Genomic DNA, 19,902 nt, shown 5'->3' on the forward strand with positions numbered 1-19,902 from the left:
GTCTTTTTTTTTTTTGGCTCCAAAATCACTGTAGATGGTGACTGCAGCCATGAAATTAAAAGATGCTTACTCCTTGGAAGCAAAGTTATGACCAACCTAGACAGCATATTAAAAAGCAGAGACATTACTTTGCCAACAAAGGTCTGTCTAGTCAAGACTATGGTTTTTCCAGTAGTCATATATGGATGTGAGAGTTGGACTGTAAAGAAAGCTGAGCGCAGAATTGATGCTTTTGAACTGTGGTGTTGGAGAAGATTCTTGAGAGTCCCTTGGAGACTCAAGAGTAAGGAGATCAAACCAGTCAATTCTAAAGGAAATCAGTCCTGGGTGTTCACTGGAAGGACTGATGTTGAAGCTGAAACGCTAATACTTTGGCCACCTGATGTGAAGAGCTGACTCATTTGAAAAGATCCTGATGCTGGGAAAGATTGAGGGCAGGAGGAGAAGGGGACGACAGAAGATGGATGGTTGGATGTCATCACCAACTCAATGGACATGAGTTTGGGTAAACTCCAGGAGATGGTGATGGGCAGGGAGGCCTGGCATGCTGTAGTCCATGGGGTCCCAGTCAGACATGACTGAGTGACTGAACTGAACTGAAGCCTGGGGAAGACACATCTTTGGATAGGGGCAGTGGTCTATGGAAAAGGATACTAGTGTGACCTACTTTATCCTCATAGAAGGCTGCGACTCAGCAGTGCCCTGCGGAGTCATAGGAATTCAGAAGGAACCGTAAGTCAGCAAAATAGTGCTAAAATGTTTTTGATGTTTTGCTTATCATAGGCGTCATTGTCGGAGAAGGCGGTGGCACCCCACTCCAATACTCTTGCCTGGAAAATCCCATGGGTGGAGGAGCCTGGTGGGCTGCAGTCCATAGGGTCACTAGGAGTCGGACACTGAGCGACTTCACTTTCACTTTCATGCACTGGAGAAGGAAATGGCAACCCACTCCAGTGTTATTGCCTGGAGGATCCCAGGGACAGGGGAGCCTGGTGGGCTGCCGTCTCTGGGGTCGCACAGAGTTGGACACGACTGAAGCGACTTAGCAGCAGCAGGGGTCATTGTGCATTAATCCTGAATTTTAAAGTCACCCAAAAGTTATTTTCATTACTGGGTTTATGGTCAAAAAAATTTATGCCCACATTTAAGTGCCTCACTCTAGTCCTGATCATGTGTGTCCTGATCATGAGTGACCAACAGCCTTCAGCTTTTCCCATATTTCCAGTCAATAACTGAGCACAGTGGGAATTATCAAATTAGCCCATTCCTGTCCCATGTCGGCTCCAACAGGCAACCTGTTGGGAACTAAATCCGCAGCCTGGCCTTTTCAGAACTGCACTGCCCACCCTACCCAGTGCTTCCTTCAATTTCTTTTACAGATGTCAGACCTGCAATGTGGTACAAAGACTTCACCACCTTTCCCTGCTTTCTTTCTTATTCTTTGTGTGTGTGTAAGCAGAGTTATAACCACTGGACCACCAGTGAAGTCCCATTCCCCTTTATTCTTCAAAGGTGTCCATTGCCCTTCAATACATCTCTTGTACATTTAATCACATTTTGACATGTTTCTGGAAGACCTAAAATGACACACTAAAGAACTGAAAGGAAAATGTGTAATACAGATTTAAAAATTTCTCCAAGTTGAACGTGTCAGGTAAGGATATGCAGTAGTGTTTTGAAAACAGACTACAAAGCCTTTGGATTTTATATATGAGGTTTTAATTAATAAGAAATGAAAATGTATTCAGATCAATTTATTTGAACTCACATCCAAGAAGAAACATTCAACTTCAGGATTAGAAATAAAAAGGGAAACACTCTACTTCTTTTTAGGTAAGGGGTGGATCATACAAGGCTGATTGATGAGTACTAACAGCTTTGTGAAGTTACTACTTAAACTCTGTAAATTCAAGTATATATCTAGTTCATACTTGGTTTATACAGAATTTATCCAATTCTAGCAAAGTCAGCATAATTTAAGTAAACCTCCTTGAGTTTTATACTCGTCTGAAAGCTTAAATTTGATTATAACTATGGCAAAAGTGATTATCTTTTCTTCCTGCAAATGTAATCAACTTTTAAAATAACTTAGGCAAACATCAATTTTACATAAACCTTATTAAGAGTAGGAGGAAATTGCAACTGTTCATCTAATTGCAGAGTCTAAACCATAAATTCAAATTGTACCATTATCTTTATTGTCAAATCAAGTCAAGAAGGCCTTTACAGACTAAAAGAAATGAATGTGAATCTGCAGGGTTCTCTAAGGGGAAACTCTGAAAACCTGTCATCACGTTAGTACTTAACAGCTATACAGAAATATTTTCAAGTATGCTCCAAGGGTCACCTCTTGGACCATAAAGAATTAACCTGCAGGAAGTCAAGTGACATCTATTATCATCTATATTTTATGTGCTAGGAAATTAAAGAGAGAATTGAGTAATGTATTCAAAATTAAAAAGTAAAAAAGACTGTCTTTATTTGAAATAGGAGTCATGTGCCTTAAATTCCTTTTCATTGGATTATATCCATTAGTCTACATTTTTTAGAAGCCATAGTTACTTCCGTTTTGTCTCCACTATCTTCATGTGTTAATAGTACACTTTTGTAGTGTTGCTTATTTCTAGACCATTAAAAGAGAAAAACCCCTTGTGCTTTCTGTCCATTCTTCAGAAGTAAAAATGAATGTAAAACTGTCTATGTAAAATGAAGATTGTAAACATTTTTTTTCCCCAAAGTAGAAACAATAATCTGCTTGACTTAAAATCTTTTATTCATTTGGGCATTAAATTACCTAAGCACAATCTACTTTAAACATTGTTTCCCTTGTGTTGCCTCAGGGAATGTTGTATAATTAAGTCCACTTCCTGTGAAATTTCCTCTACCAAAATGAATGTATAATCTATTTGACTCTGATTATAGCTAAAAGTGACAAAAAAGATTTTTAATGAAAACTAAGAGTCTAAGAGTTAGGTCTCAAGATTTTCGTTTCATAGGAAGGAAGCTCTCTATTACATGGATCTATAAAATGATCCAAATTTCAGAGAGACAGGAAGCTGATAACTTGATTTATCTTCTTAATGGCTTTGGCTCATGAATAAATGATAATGGTTTGTTTATAAAAAGAAATGGAATTTGTATAATGAATCCTATTTGCCACATTTGCTCTACTTTTTAAAAAGGATTTCTAATTACTTAGACATTCTTTATATTATTTACAATAAGAAGTCAAAACTTTAACTGAAAGCCATTTTTTGACCACAGTTTGCCATTAGCTAAAATTCAGGAAAGAACACAAGTCTGATCACCAAATCAATAAATCTAGCCACAGGCTGACTAAAAGCTTCCTTTAATCTTCTTCCTATTAGGTCTTCCTTTAAATTAAACCATTCCATGAATTATTTAAGTGAATGGCACAGTTATAGAAAGATCAGATATAATTCTTCATACAAAATGCTCAGGTAACCTAAAAAATCCATTCAGCATGTTTCGGGAAGTACAGTATGAATCAAGATGCTGTAGCTTAAAAAAAGGGGAGGCGGGCTTGGGGGTACTCTTGAAAGCTTCAGAGAGAAATAGAAAAATCAAAGTTTGTTTCCTGGTTAGTGCAGGATGATTCCCAAAGCGCATTTAAGTGTCTGGTCCAGACTAGCTATTAGCGATTAAGTAGTTCCCTTTCACTGTCAAGGCTTTCCCCTGAGGTGATGCCTAAATTCTTAATTTTAATATTTTATCGTTTCTTTTAGCCCCATCCGCTCTCACCAGTAAGCACTACATTTCCACCATGCTGAATGCTTTCTCGACTGAAATTTACACACTTTTCAAATGCTCAGTGTTCAACTTAGCTACAAAATTTATATTTATATATCTCCCCACATTGTTCCTCTCAAAATTTATACTCATTTACTTACACATAATTCCAGTAAGTATATTTTTAATGAGTTAATTTCTGAATGCTGAATGCTCTTTCAAATGTGTCCTCAAAAAGTCACTGAGAAAGACTTAACCTTTCTAAATTCCAATCGCTTCATGCTCTAAAGAATTCTTACTCTTCTTTTCCCTTCATGGTAATCAATTCCCTTCTCAAATCTTACATTTCTACTTTCCCGATTTCTTTTCACTGTAGCAAATACCAAAGGAAAAAATACAAACTGTTTCAGAGTAAATGAGTCTCTTTCCTGCTCTCATTTATTAGATCATCTGCTTCAAGGCTATATAAATGGCAGTATTTTGAAAATGTTAACAGCTATCAATACCTTGAAGTTGAAAAAAATAAGAAAGCAGAGAAAATATATCACAAGCAACCAGTTTGAATATATGAAAGGCTACTTAGATCTTGATTTTCATATAAATACTAATTTTTACCATTATAAAAGACAGCATATTTTCTTTTTCTTTATAAAATTACCTTTAACAGAATATTCATTAGCTAATCATTCCTTAGGTTTTTCTGTATTGATAAAAAGTTATCTTTAAAAGAAAAATATTTAAAACAATATTGTTTCATAGAAACAGAAAGTCTCAATATCAAATTCTGATAAAAAACTATAATTATGGGTAGAGTCTAACCATACTGTTAATTTTCTTCACCAAAGATGGATGTTTAGGAAGCATTATATTGGTAAATAAGATAAGCTTCTCAGTGATCTACAAAAGTGCCACAAGAAAGATGAGGTAGTATGAGACTGTCCAACTTTTGTAAAAGGGAAATATCATCTTTAGAAGAGAGATTTATCCTGACACTGATGTTGTTATCCTGAGCCTCATCACTGCTGAGAGAGGTGCTATTTTAGTAGCTAACCCTCACTGGAACCAAGACAATCTTGAGATCACTTGAGAAAAAAGGATGCTAGAAGATAATGGTAAGAGATTTTCTTGTTCAATTTTGTGATAACTGCTAAAAACTTATTTTAAAGCAATTAATTTTAAATGCCATCTTTATGTTAACAGCAGAACTGTAGGAAAGGGAAATGCTACTTCGACATAAAAGCAATACTTAAGAAACATCTAACTGGGAAATTTGAGTCAAATTTCTTTCAATCTAGGTAGAAACAGCTTCCTACTAGATAAACTAGCATCAAGAGATCAATTTACTATATTAAAAATGCTAATTTGTACAAAGGGGTAGACAACTCACCAGAAGAAGTAACTGTCTAGGAAATTTATTATTCTTTAAAAAAGAAAAGTTAAATAGGCTATCACTTCATTTATATTATATTGGGATAATGTTTTCTAAAAAATGCTTCTCTGTTCTTGAGATGCTAAACTTAAAAATATTATACCCAGTGCCCAGTATTGTTCAGTATGGCATAAGCAATATAGCTCTCAAAATGTTTTCCTTTTTCTGAAGCCATACTAAAGATATGTTAGTTCTGAAAATAGGAATAGTTACCTGAAATCTGAAGATCAAAACCAGTATTAAGTTCCCTGAATACTAAGCTCCATGTTTACTTCTTGAATCCTTATTCAAGCTCAAGTCAAAATAATGGAAAACTACTTAGGTCTCTTTGGTTACCAATGGAAATTTGTGGCTGCTTATAAACTGTGGCATCTCTCCAAAGTAACAGGCTCAGTTTCTAAAAAAGAGCTAAGCAGAAGCAACAGTTCACAAGTCAATACAGAAAAAACCCCAGTTGCTTTATTATTTAGTAATTACTAGTTACTAATAGTAGTATCATTATTTTTAAAGCTTCCAGTGAGAAGGGAATAATACTTATGTTCTGAAGATGGTAACTCTTCCAAGTTTGAGAGAAAGATCTATTCAAGGAATAATAAATGACCATGCCACATTACAGAAGAGTAAATTCACCTCTAAGATATCATGTCCTCATTTGATTCTTACTGACCTGATTAATCAAATTTAGTAATTCAGCTTTACAATTAATATTTAAAATGAAAACACATCAAGTTTGATTTGAAGCCATTTTGTTAACTTTTAACATCCCTATTAGTAAATTACAACACACACAGCTTTACCGAAGGCTTTTAAAACAAATGAAAGGATGATGTGGAAACTATATCTTATGTTAGGAATGCCAATGACATAGGTTAACAAAGCGTTTTATATGTTATATATAGGAAAAGAAACAATTATTTTTAAAGAAAAGTATGAAATACAGATTATTTAAATGTGTTTGCAATGCCTACAAACTTCAAATATCCCTGGATCATATTTAAGTTACAATTAAGAAAAGAAAAAAATTAAGTATACAATCTACATGGTAAAAACAAAAACCAAACCTGGTCAAAAATATCCATTAACCCCTAGTGTGTAACCATTATTATTGTTCAACAATTACTGTATCCTAATAAAAATAAACTGATCTGCAAGTAAAATTTAGGGCAGAAGTTTATTTTGGACTTCAACTGCCCTTGTAGAAAAATTCAAAGTGGTATAATAAGAAAAATAAAGTATTAAATGAAAATACATATATAACCACTCCCTTGTTCCTACCCTTTTTCTAGCATTGTTGTTCTGGTGCATCAATCCTGAGTACTCTAACTTTTGATTTATAGTGATATTCCTTCAGATATAATTTCATGGAAGAAGGAATTGGAAGGGCATCAATGCCATCGTAAGTTGTACAGTTACAAATAACTGTTCTGCATATATGCTGCAGGGAAAAGGGGAAAGTCCGAATTAAAGGAGTGGATAAAAGTGGTTCGAAGAACATACAGGCACTCGGGTCCTTATAATGCTCTAGGAGCCCAGTAATGTCAGGCGAATGGAAGACACAAGGATCATGTGCATCAAAGCTAAAGTTGTGATTCCACTGTTCAATTCTAGCGTGAAGAGAACGACTATAGCGTCTAAAACTAACAGAGAATAAATAGTCTTCCTGTGCTGAATCTCGCAGTAAAAAGGTGCCTTCTGGTTTTCCTTCTAGTAGAGCTTCAGCTGCATATTTATCCATAACACCCCAGTAACATGGATTATTATTGATCTGAAGGAGGTCTGGTACAAGACAGTGGACATAATCAATCTGAGTATGGTACTTGGGAGGTGTTTCCAGTTGCAGGATTTCTTCATCAATTTCCCATTTGGGTTTGTTTCTTTTCCGGGAACTTGTGCAAAGTGTTATAATTTCATCATCTGAATCCATGTCACTATCTTCTATGCTGTTATTTGAAGCCAGGTTCACTATAGAGTCAGTCCCAGGACCACCTCTACCCGAAGAATTGTTACTGGTTATGACACAGGGCTGAACACTGGTATGTGAGAAGCAGCTGACCTCTTCCATGTTTCTTCGTTGTTTTAGCTGACCATCCCTCAATTCGCTCTGAGACAAGTCTGTGCTTACCCATTCATCTGATTTGGGACTTATAGGAGCAGTGTGTCGTTTAATAAAATGCCACCTAAAGGCTAAATCTGATCGAGGTGGGAACGGACACTTATCTAACATGAGTTCACTGATATGAATTTTTCTTTTAGATGGAAGCCCTGAAGAGTGCCGACTACTACAATTCTTTATTGGAAAACACTGCCCCACAGCATCTTGCAGTTTCTGTTTAAGAGATCGGCCTAAAAATCTATGCCCACAGGAATGATCTAAATCCAACTCGATAGATGAACAGCTGTGCTTCCTTTCTTGGCTCCTTAAAGGAACTTCAGTTTTCTCGACAGCACTCACTGTTTCAGCATCTGAACAACTTTCACTCTTTTTTGACCAAGATAACTTCTTTCCACTCCACACATAACCATCCTTTCTGTCAGCACTTCGACTCCGGCTAGTTTTGGGCCTTACATCTACATTTTTACTATTACTTTCACTATTTTCTGCCATTTTAACAAACTGTCCACAAATTCCAGTGTTATAAATAATGCTTTTTCAATTTTTCCAGTAGAATATTTCTTCTGGGTACTTTCTGGATGTATCTAAGGAAAAAAAATAAAGATCATTAATTGTCATTAACATTGCATAGTTTATATATCAAGTCCCAATTATATACAAGATGAAAAGGGATAATACACTTTTTTTTGGTTTTTTAAAAATTAATTTATTTTAATTGGAGGCTAATTACTTTATAATATTGTAGTGGTTTTTGCCATAGATAATTAATATATTTTTCAAAAAAGTACTGGAAATGTTGGAAGGCAGTTCCAAGATATTTTGTTCTCATTTAAATAAACTACTTTACCATATACTAATAATTCTATAGTGCCATTGAGTCAAGAATCTGAGTTTCTTTCCCATAGCTACTTGTCAATGTGAATCAAAAAAGCTAAGCATCCTGTCAGCCAAAATATATGTCTGAAATGTTAACAATTTCTGGTTTATTTTTTAATTTCACAGCAGACCAGGGAATTCTTTGTCAGAGATGAGAAAACTATGAGCTGGTATTTAACTATCACTACCCTCCTGGGTTCGATCCCTAGGTTGGGAACCTGAAGAATTCCATGGACTCTACAGTCCATGGGATTGCAGAGTCAGACATAACTAAGCGACTTTCACTTTCACCCTCCTTGTAGGCTTCCTCAGTGGCTCAGTGGTAAAGAATCTGTCTGCAGTGTAGGAGACACGGGTTCAATCCCTGGGTCAGGAAGATCCCCTGGAGAAGGAAATGGCAACCTGCTTCAGTATTCTTGTTGGGAAAGCCCACAGACAGAGGAAGCTGGGAGGCTAAGCCCACAGAATCACAAGAGTCAGACATGACTGACTTAGTGACTAGACAACAACAACAACCTTCCTTCTCTCTCGTTTTCTTTTTTTTTCTTTCATTTTCTTTTCTACTGATTGAAAATATGAACAATTTTAAGTTATAAAAGCTGTTAAGAATTTATTAAATAAATAATCAGCACTGAACAGTAGAAACGTCATGCAAGAATTCCCAACGTAATTTTTGTCAACTCATTTAAATATTTGGTCAATTTCACTATTAGTCTACATGGTGTGTGGAAAATTTGGAATTGGATAAAAATTTGTTATTTTACACACACACATACACACACACACACTTATATATTCTTCCTGATAATTTCAAAAAAACAAAGTTCTATAGGGCAATGCCTTTCCTATGAAATTGGGTAGATAGCCTAAAATTTATAATGTAAACAAATTTTTAAAATTAATAGTAATGATTGGTCATAGATAAAAACTACTTAGCTATTATTAGATGGAATAAGATTTAAGTCCAAGTTTGGGGGGAGGGATTTTATAATCTCAAATATTTTATAAATGGATATTGAATTTTATAATTAAGAAAATCGGTTGTACTCAATATTCTCAACCATCCCAACAGTTAAGTAATGTTGAGAGCTACCAAAATCCATTTTCATAGCAGTAGAGTTTGAAATAAGCATCTGCAATGGCAAATATGATTGGGACGTGCTTAAAAGTATGAACTAATGATAAAGGCTTGCCATATAAAGTTGTTGTTGTTGTTTAATCGCTAAGTTGTGTTTTACTCTTTGCAACCCCATGGACTGTAGCCTGCTATGGTATTTTCCAGGCAAGAATACTCGAGTGGGTTGCCATTTTCTTCGTCAGAGGATCTTCCTGACCCAGGGATTGAACCTGCACCTCCTGCGTTGGCCGGCAGATTCTTTACCACAGAATCACCAGGGAAGCCCTTGTCATATGAAGTACCTGATTACTAAACAAAGAATAGCATCAGGTGATTATACTTATTGTTTTGATTTAGTGAGCTCACTGGTACATAATCATTTAAAATTCACAGAGAAAAAATATTTTAAAATCTAAATTTGAAAGAAACATCATCACTTAGTATACCAAATTATATTTAACAGTATGCTTTGGTTGTTCATTGACTAAATTCCACTGAACAAAAATAAACAGGCAGAAGCTACAGAGTACACTGAAGAATATGAGGTCATTGATCAGAAAAGTCTCTTATTACTAAGAGCTTACACTTATACTTTTCAAGATTAAAAAAATTAAATAAGCGCCCCAAGCAGATATTTTTTTGTTAATATTACATACTTTCAACTTTTTTATTCAATGTGATAATGTGAAAAGTATATTATGTAAAATTTAAAATATCTAGTGTTTTTATTTACTTTAAAAATATCAAAGAGCAGATTATTAATTCTAAGGTCAACTTTACTCCACTGCATATAAACATGCTCATCTTCCTGTTATCAGAGCTAATTCCACACCTCTGCTCTTGATGACATTCCCACCTTTACCAGGGTCTGCTTTCATCACTCTCTTCAAAAACAACCAAGTCTCCTACAAACTCTTTTGGTGATTCCAATACTTTCTTTAGTTATAATTACTGCTATCCATATTAAATTTCTAAATGAATAGCTGATTTCCCCTCAAAAAGAAAATAGCTTTGGTTTTTTTCTAATTATAAAAGAAATAATGATGCAGTTTAAAAATGGCTAAGTGAAAATCTTTTTGCTCCACTTTTCTCTCAGAAATCAGCCCAAAACAAAGGAAAATGAGCAATAAAAACACAAATCTCATCTTCAATGAAACTATCATGTATCTATAACCTGAGTGACAAAATACAAGGACAGAAAACAGAGGAGCAATGACTGACTCAGCAGTGGAGAGGTTGGTGACACCAGGCACAGAGGCAATGTTAATGAGAAGACAACAGAGCAGGCAAAGTCCAGGACACTCAGAGGCACCAGATTCTACAGAAAGTATGTATGGAGAACAGTTCAGAAAAATGGGGAAGCAGGTTGAAAATTTGTGTTAGGGCAGTTAGATCTCTCTGGTTCTTACTCTCATACTTAGAGGAGATAGGATTTTATTATTTGGAGAAATTGAACCAGAAAGGCTCAAGACTTTGGATACCAGACATAGTAAGGATAGATGGGAGGCCTGGGACTAAAATCAGAAAGTTCCCTGCTCCATTCTTCCATCCAACTTCCAGAATTCCAGTGGTCAAACTTACACCTCCCTAATAAGAGATTGGACAGTACTAAACTGGAGAAACAGAATAACCAAAGAGAAAAGATCTATAGATTCTGGTAACTGGAAATCCTCCAATAAAAAGCTGGAGGGACACCCAGGCATTCTGTGAGGCTCATCCATCCATAAGCCATGCCTGCTTACTTGTACTTTCAGACAGCATTGTTGTGCTTCATTTACTCTAGATTATGATAGGTTACTAGACTTTTGAGGAAAGCCTTTAAAATAAACAAGTTACTAAAACACAAAGAACTTGGAGGGAAAAAGTAACCATGAAAGTAATGAGAAATAAAATAGATTTTGTACTAGCCATATGACCTTAAAATCTCAGTTTCTTCATCTATAAAATGGAGACACTGATGCTATATATTTCATTAGGCTAGTAGGAATTAGAAGAAATAAGGTATGTAAAATACATATGTAGCTCAGATTCTAAATGGAGCAAGTATACAATAAAGGTTAACATTTCTTTTTTAAAAAAGAAACAGATATTACATATGTTGTTTTATTATAGCACCCAAGACAGTTTTATAGAAATAGTTCATAAGTAAAGAAATCACTGAAATACCTCTGTCTCTAGCCCAGTGCTAACTATAGTTTATGAGCACATATAACTTTCAGGATGATAGCTAACCTTTCAAAATAAAAAAGGATTAATAAGCTAGACATTGCTAAAACTCAACAGACTATGAAGCTAAGAACAATTTGACGTTTTCCACCAGAGAACTGACTTCCAGCCTCACTCAAAACAAGTTTAAATGCTAACAAAACAGATTTATTTTGGTAAGGCTTACCAACCTGTACATAATAGGAGTAATCAATTAAGTATCTCTGGATTTTAGGTTAACTGTTCTTACATATACTATTGCTACAGGTATCCAAAAAATAAAGTGAAAAATACCATTGTCCTAGATGAATTTTCCATACCTGCACTTAAAGAGTTAATGCACAGAAAATCTTCTGACTGGTTATCTTTTGGTATCTAAGCACTATAGCCTTATATAAATTTTACATAGCTATTCTTTTGACAGATGACTCAGTTCATGCTTCAGAAGTTCCACTTTTTATAAACTTATGGAAAAAAATGTATTTGGTAAAATATACCATATCAATGGGTTTCCCTTGTAGCTCAGTGGGTAAAGAATCTGGCCTGTAGTGCAGGAGACCTGGGTTTGGTTCTTGGGTCGGGAAGATCCCCTGCAGAAGGAAATGGCAACCCACTCCAGTATCCTTGCCTAGAAAATCTCACGGACACAGGAGCCTGGTGGGCTGCAGTCCATAGGGTCGCAAAGAGCTGGGCACGGCTGAGTGACTAAAACTTACTTACTTACCATATTGATATATTGGCCAGAATGCCACTTAATGTTGTAGTCTTCAAAGTAGGAAGAAAATTTAACTTGTATTTATACTTGTCTAAAAATTAGAAAACTCTATTAATATTGAATATATGATTGGCAATGTTCCCATTACTCATTGTGAGATGGGTACTTGTCTGATGAGGTGTTTTCTGGGGGGAGGAGTGGGAGCTCCAAAAAGCTAAGTACTTGATGGCAACCCTCTCCATTTCTTTGTGCACTTTTAGTGGATCACAACTGCTTCCATGTTGTTGGAATACATTTGTGGATTATATTATCTTACATAAGAGAATCTTTACAATATTTGTGAATAGACATGACCATGGAAATTCTACTAACACAAAGTTTGCTAGTTATCTCAGGGCAGAGTTCTATCACTCAGTTGTTTCCAACTTTGTTTCCAACTCTTTGTGACCCCATGGACAGCAGCATGCCAGGCTTCCCTGTCCTTCACCATCTCCCAGAGCTTGCTCAAACTCATGTCCACTAAGTCAGTGATACCATCCAACCATCTTGTCCTCTGTCATCCCCTTTTCCTCCTGCCTTCAATCTTTCCCAGCATCAGGGTCTTTTCTAATGAGTTGGCTTTTTTTTTCATCAGGTGGCCAAGTAGTGGAACTTCAGCTTCAGCATCAGTTCTTCCAATGAATATTCAGGACTTATTTCCTTTAGGAATGACTGGTTTGATCTCCTTGCAGTACAAGAGACTCTCAAGAGTCTTCTCCAACGCCACAGTTCAAAAGCATCAATTCATCGGCGTTCAGCCTTTTTGTGGTTCAGCTCTAACATCCATACATGACTACTGGAAAAACCATAGCTTTGAATAGATGCACCTTTGTTGGCAGTGATGGCTCTTCTTTTTAATACTCTATCTAGGTTTGTCATAGCTTTTCTTCCAAGGAGCAAGCATCTTTGAGTTCCATGGCTGCAGTCACCATCTGCGGTGATTTTGGAGCCCAAGAAAATAAAGTGTGTCTCTGTCTGTGCTCTTTCCCCATCTATTTGCCATGAAGTGATGAGACTGGATGCCATGATCTTATTTTTTTGAATATTGAGTTTTAAGCCAGCTTTTTCACTCTCCTCTTTCACCTTCATTAAGAAGCTCTTTAGTTCTTTGCTTTCTGCCACAAGAGTGGTACCATTTGCGTATCTGAGGTTGTTGCTATTTCTCCCAGCAGTCTTGATTCTGGCTGTGCTTCATCCAGCTCGGCATTTTGCATGATGTACTCTGCATATAAGTTAAATAAGCAGGGTGACAACACATAGCCTTGACATACTCCTTTCCCAATTTTGAATCAGTCTGTTCCATGTCCAGTTCTAACTTGCTTCTTGACCTGCAAACAGATTTCTCAGGAGGCAGGTAAAGTGGTCTGATATTCCCATCTCTTTAAGAATTTCCCACAGTTCAGTTGCTAATATTATAAGACGAGTTATATATTTTTCTTTTTCAAAATGACAAGTGTTCTTAGTTTGATGACCTTTATTGGGATAATAAGCAGCTCTGAGAAGTTACTTAACAGATACATTAAGAAAAAAGGCAAGACAAAATATTTAACTGGCTATTTATGGTTTAGGTAACATCAGAATTACTACTGAGAAAGTAACTGCTTAAAAAAAAAAGGCTATGGAGAAAGCTTTTTAGAAAAAGAAGATATTCAGAATTTCCTTCACTATTACATGATTTTGTTACAATAAGATAAAAATGTATATAAACTCTTGCATCTTTACACTTAAAACACATGGCAGAAGATCTAATCTCTTCTGAAAGTTGCATTAAACCAAAATGCACAATATTAAAAAATTCAATTACATTTCTCTCAATAAAAATAACATTAATTTTTAGTGAAAAAAATTTATTTTTAAAGAGTAAAAATGAGTTTTAAAAAAACGTTCTGGTGTCTTGCCAAACGTTTGTCTATACACATAAAGTCTGAGTGTTAAAAAACAGTGTAAGGTTCTGAATCTTAATGAGTCCCCTCAACCCTATCATTAATAGTTGGAGTTTTACATAAACTTTGTAAAAATGAAGTAGAAGATGAGATACAAAGTGAAAAAAAGAAGTGGCTTTACAACCATTTTTATGTAGTATAGAAATCAAAGATGATATCTTGAAAAATGTTGACAAATCAACAGTCTTTCTTAGTAACTGCGAAGAAACTTTTCTTTTTTTAAGAGAGTCAAAGAATCACTTGGGAGAAGGTTGCTTTGACTCTTGATTCAATAATTTTTTATGAAGGCATCTAAGTTACAATACCTTGGGGACTACACAGTGACATTTTTAAAATCATTATTTCTTAATGAGGAAGTGGCAAGTGTCTAAAGTAAGTTTATATAAAAGCCTTTTTCAAGAAATCAAGTTCCCAGATTCACTAGCCATTTGATCCCAGGTTCTACAATCAACTGCACAGATAGCGATAAAAGATTGAATACCCAAAGTGACCATCCTAGACTAACAACAGATTTAAATGACATTTAGTTAGTTCTCTTGAATAAGGCTGGAAAGATGATTTTAATTCAAATTTCCATTGAAAACTGTTGTAAAAGTAAATAAAGGGTTAAACCTCATTTATCTAGAAACTTCATTTGTATTCTCTATGATGTTAGATAACAGAGGATTATTGTATATATTAATTAGTCATTGAACTACTATGTCCACAATGCTGATGTCTATTTAAGACCAGAATTCATGTAAGTATTAAATTTGACCTTATAAAGAATAATTTACTATACTATATAAAGAATTCCCAGATAAATTATTATTCTGGTAGTAATTTCCTTATTAAATCTATTATTCCAAAGTTTACCTGCTATTATGTGTCCCAAAACTCCTTGAACGCATTCTGATCATAGTCCATGATATTTAAATTGGATTCTGTGGGTCAGAGTCCTTGATATTTGATCATAGGCTAATATTTGTGTTGGATTCTAAGGAAACACTTAAGAGTCCACAAATGGAATATCCTGGATAGTATACGACAGATAAATTCCTCAGAATGTTAATCAAAAAACATGCAAAATGTTTTTTTCAAATGTTTAAGAGAGAAACATCTGAACTATAAGTGTTTTTTCCTCATTACCAAAGCAATATAGGTTCATTTTCCAGTAAATATTTTAAAGTACCTCTTTTTCAATGCTAACAAGCCATGGCTCAGGGGACTTAACTGATTTGGAAAAAGAGAAAACAAAACACAAATAAACACACACTGATTGGCACCACTATACCCTTTCTTCCCTTCTCCAAACATTCTTCACTTAATTTCCTACATTTTGCTTATACCAGTGTTCCCCAATCTGAACTTCTGTGTACACTAGTGCTAAAAGGTATTAATACGTGTTCTATAGAATTGGAAGTTTCATTATCAAACTAGTTTGGAAATCACTTCCCCACTGAAAGATAGCAAAAGGTTCCAAGAGGTCCTTTGGTTAAGAAACCTGATTAGGCCACAGTTTCCTATACTTAACTCAAAGTAAACCCTTTTTGTGGAACAAACTGTGGAAGAAACATTAACTTGGGCTAACATTAAAATGAAGGTACATTATGGTATGCAAGCTAAAGAGAAATGTCTAGGACCTGTCACTGAAGAGGGTTAATTTAGGGTGAAGAGGGAACAGAAAACTAAAGGCTGGCACTACAAACTTCTAAAAGCACAAGAACCTTAACAGAATTTTAGAAATCAGAATGCTTAAGATACTTGATTGTGACTCTCAGAGAATAAATTGGATTGTACAGATATATTTTTTCCTTTCAATTTATAATTTTTTAATTATAAAAATAATATATGCATATTTTAAAATATAGGAAACATTCAGGAAAGTTCAAAAAGGAGGGGAAAAGACTGTAATTCAATTACCTAGAAGCAATCAATTTAGACATTTTGGCCAATTTCCTTGCAGTCTTTCTTCCTATGAGTGTAATTTGGTCTAAGAGAAAGTTTTTAAGTTTTAAAGGTCCCTAAAAAATTAACAATCTAGTTTTTGACTATATCATATTTAAAAATGAAGCATGGTGCAGATGAAATAGCATGAGTTGCTAAATCATTAAACATGATCTAAAATTCAGACTCTGTCACTTACTAGCTGTCTCTCCTGAGTTTTAAAATCTCATTCAGCTTCAGTGTTCACATTATTAAATCTGGATAATGCCAGCTGCCTCATGTTTTTACTGCCAGGGTTAAAATGTATGAAAATAGCATACATTGAGCTTAATGAGAATATGTATTACATTCTGCAATATGTTATGTTTTCTCAGAACCTTCCATGTAGAATGAGCTAATTTCAAAAAATAAGAGCTAGGAAAGTGGCAATAAGGAAAAAGAATGAAAGGAAACACAGGCTACATAAAAGGCTAGAAAATCCACACAAAAACATATCTCAAAAATCTGAGGCTGAGGATGCTTCATCATTTCTGAAATATCATAAAGCTCTTTCTTTTACTCCTGATATTAAACATGCTCTTTTTAAAAAAGTTTTAAAGTTTCAAGTTCTTGAAAAATATTATGGGTGTAAATAATGAAACTTAATTATAAAAAATCTGTAGTTTCTTACAAGCTTAGTAAATCAATTTCAACAGAAATAGTAGGCAAAGTTTTTTTCTTTTAACTGATCATAGATTCTTCTTTTCATGGCTTTATGATAATTATATATGCTTACATTTAAGCCTAGGTAACAAGTTTTACATACAAACTAGTATAATGTTATTCTAGACTTAAAATTGCCTTCATATTCTGATAAAACTAAATTCTAAGTTTTATGGCAACAGTTATGACTTGGAGAGCCAGTCTGGCAGACTACTTGGATCAGAAGTAAAAGATCTATTTCTAGTTCTGACACATGGTTAGGTGTGTGACTTCTGACAACTCATCACCTTACTGAGCCTTGATATTTTTTTATTGATAAAACAATGATTATATCTATTTTGCGGTGGTAAGGATCCACTGTCATTGTAACAACACAGGAGTCAAATACTAGCTGTCCTTAGCCAGTGGAATTGGGTAGGTTGAGAGAAGGTCTTTCACTGTATCCACTTTAATACCTTAAAAGTTTATACATATGCAAGTATTATTTACCCCCAAAATAAATTAAATAGGCTGGTAAGTTTGACACTTTCAGAGATACAAAAATCTTCAGATTTCTAAACTGTCTTAATATTTTTTTTACTCTGTTCTCAGTTTTGTTATTACTCTCTTCTTCTAACCTTATCTTTCATAAGATTAACAATTTTTATATCTAATACATATTTTATTAAAAAGGAATTTTAAACATTCCTCCCATAAGGCAATATTGATAAGCCTCCTGGATAAACTAAGATTATGTGATATTATTATTTATATAGGTAATACTGCCACAGTAGAATGGTAATATACTCATGTTTTCTTACCCTATTGTCCTTGAGAACAACCGTATTTGTGAACCTAAGGGTAGTATCAATGGTCACCACAGAGCAAAGCTAACTAACCTTCACTGCAGCTGAAGCTGCGACCTTGGCATCATTTACAGTGAGTTCATTTAGCTATTCACTCCTATGAGACATGCACTGCTATGATAAATTCATTTGGAAAACTCTGACAGCCACATCAGTGGCAGACAACAGCACTGGTTTCTTTTTTAAAATCTACATTATCTTAAATCACCAGGCAATGTTTACTAAGATTCAAGTTATACACATTTCATCACCACACCATTGTCTTGTATGTATTAGCTGAATGTTTGTTTCCCTCAACAACATCATGAATTAACTGAAGACGTTAAAATTCTTTTTAAAATTTGACTGAAAAATGGAAATGTGAAAACACATTGGCAAAAGCAAGAATACACCTTTTAATGTTCAAAAAAATTTACTGAATAGTGATTCAAACAACTCCATTTTGAATGAACCATTAAATGCCCACCCAAAGTACCCCATTAATAACACAAGACAATTTACTTTTATACATTCATGAGTATCTTCTATCTACTATAACAATTCTATGGAAATAGATGTCATCTTCATTTTAGAGATGAGGAATCTGACGTTCAGAAAAAGTAAAGAAGCATATTCAAGGTCACACAACGAGTAACTGTGAGAGTCAAAATTAAAATCTAGGTTTGTTCAGCTTTAAGGCCCAAGCTTATTCCATACATGTTAAATCTGTAAAAAAACAAAGCAAAACATATACATATACACATTTTTCTTTAACCTATGAATCAAATGGCTTGATTGCTAAGGCAGAGTTAAAGGAGAGAAGCGCGAACACCATTCATAGTTTTAAAGTCACATGGTGTTACAGATTTTATAGTTAGAGCATTTGATACCTACAAAGCTTGTTCCAAATTTGCAGATTCTTCTTATGCTGAGCTCTGAAAAGTACTACACTGAAATATATTATCGGACTTAGTCTCGAACCCCATAGTCAATGCAATGATATTTACTTGGATTAAAAAAAAAAAAAAAACACCACAAACTAGAAATCGTTCTATCTAAACAATGAAACATCTCCGGACAAAAATTAAGTCACTCGGAAAGAATCATCTCAGGAATCTTTTGCTCTTGTGTAAAAACAATAGGTTGGTTATTTCCCCACAAATCCCAAGTTCTTTTCAGCCAATCACTCTTCATTTGGAGCCTTAGTACTTAAAGCAACACCTTACACAATGCCAACGCGGTAAGAACAATACCACGGTTTGTCTAAATGTGTTTGCAACTTTCCCCAATGAAACTAGACTGAAAAACAATGGGGAAAACTCTACAAAGGAAAAACGTTTCACTTATGTCATAATCAAAATCCGACTGAGATTAGAAGGTGGGTACCACAAAAAAATATCAGTTGTGAAGGTTTTCATGAGAGATCGGTCTCCCAACATGGAGATCGTGAAGATCCAACCAAAGCATAAATTTAATGGCCAAGACCTTAGCAAAGACTGCAAGGATCCAATGAAGTATTCAACAATACACTTTAGCTCTTCTTTTATAGATATAAAAGAAGATATGCACTTCATTGAACTTTAGGTGGAGTCTGAATAGGGAAACACGAATTACTTCAAGGGACACATGTACAATGTCCTATAGAACGAGCATTAATGTACCAGCCGCACCTCCAGGAATCGTGAACTGAGATTAAGTCTTCTCTCCTTCACCGCTATAGAAATGACAAGATGAAGGCGTCGAGGATGCCAAGATTAAAGGCTTGAAAAGGGTCTCGTCTTCCTTTTCTTTAAAGAACAAGCCCAGACATTTCATTCTCTAGCCCGGTCCCAAGGAGGGGCTGGACCCGTTCAGGGACCCGGATATGGCTGCCAGTGAGGAGCGCCAGCAAAGTAGAAGCAGACCCCGAGAGGGCAAGGCCAAGCAGAAAGCACCCTTCCCCCACTCACCTCTCGGAACGCAGTTTAACAGGGGCTATCCTTGTAACTGCCGCCATCACCACCGCCATCACTCTGGGTATTCGCTGAGGTGGAGAAGGGAGGCCCAGCCACTCCGGCACCTCATGTAAGTCCTACGAGGCGATTGTCGGTCTGCAAGCCCCCATCCTGAGGTGCCGGGTTCTCATCGCAGACATCGCACTCACCGCCTCCACCTGCTCCGCCGGCACTGCCACCACTTCCGTGTTCGGCTCCCTCCCTTTCTTCCTCACTCCCCCAGCAACCGGCTTTTTCCCGAGCGGCGTGCGCGCCGCTGACGCCACCGC

At 35.5% G+C, this 19,902-nt stretch overlaps 1 protein-coding gene across 1 annotated transcript; it reads right to left on the reverse strand.

Annotated features, from left to right (window-relative positions):
* Positions 1-1,696: 1,696 nt before the first annotated feature.
* Positions 1,697-19,860, reverse strand: SOCS4 (suppressor of cytokine signaling 4). Its single transcript, XM_086320593.1, has 2 exons — positions 19,589-19,860; positions 1,697-7,876 (listed from the first exon to the last, which is right to left on the reverse strand). The coding sequence occupies exon 2, from the start codon at positions 7,782-7,784 to the stop codon at positions 6,462-6,464; it is 1,323 nt and encodes a 440-aa protein (XP_086176719.1). The 5' UTR covers positions 7,785-7,876; positions 19,589-19,860; the 3' UTR covers positions 1,697-6,461.
* Positions 19,861-19,902: the final 42 nt, after the last annotated feature.

The sequence above is a fragment of the Bos grunniens genome, chromosome 10, assembly GCF_055505025.1.
Source record: "Bos grunniens cultivar Pamir isolate PY7600 chromosome 10, Bosgru_T2T1.0, whole genome shotgun sequence".
Classification (NCBI taxonomy): domain Eukaryota; kingdom Metazoa; phylum Chordata; class Mammalia; order Artiodactyla; family Bovidae; genus Bos; species Bos grunniens.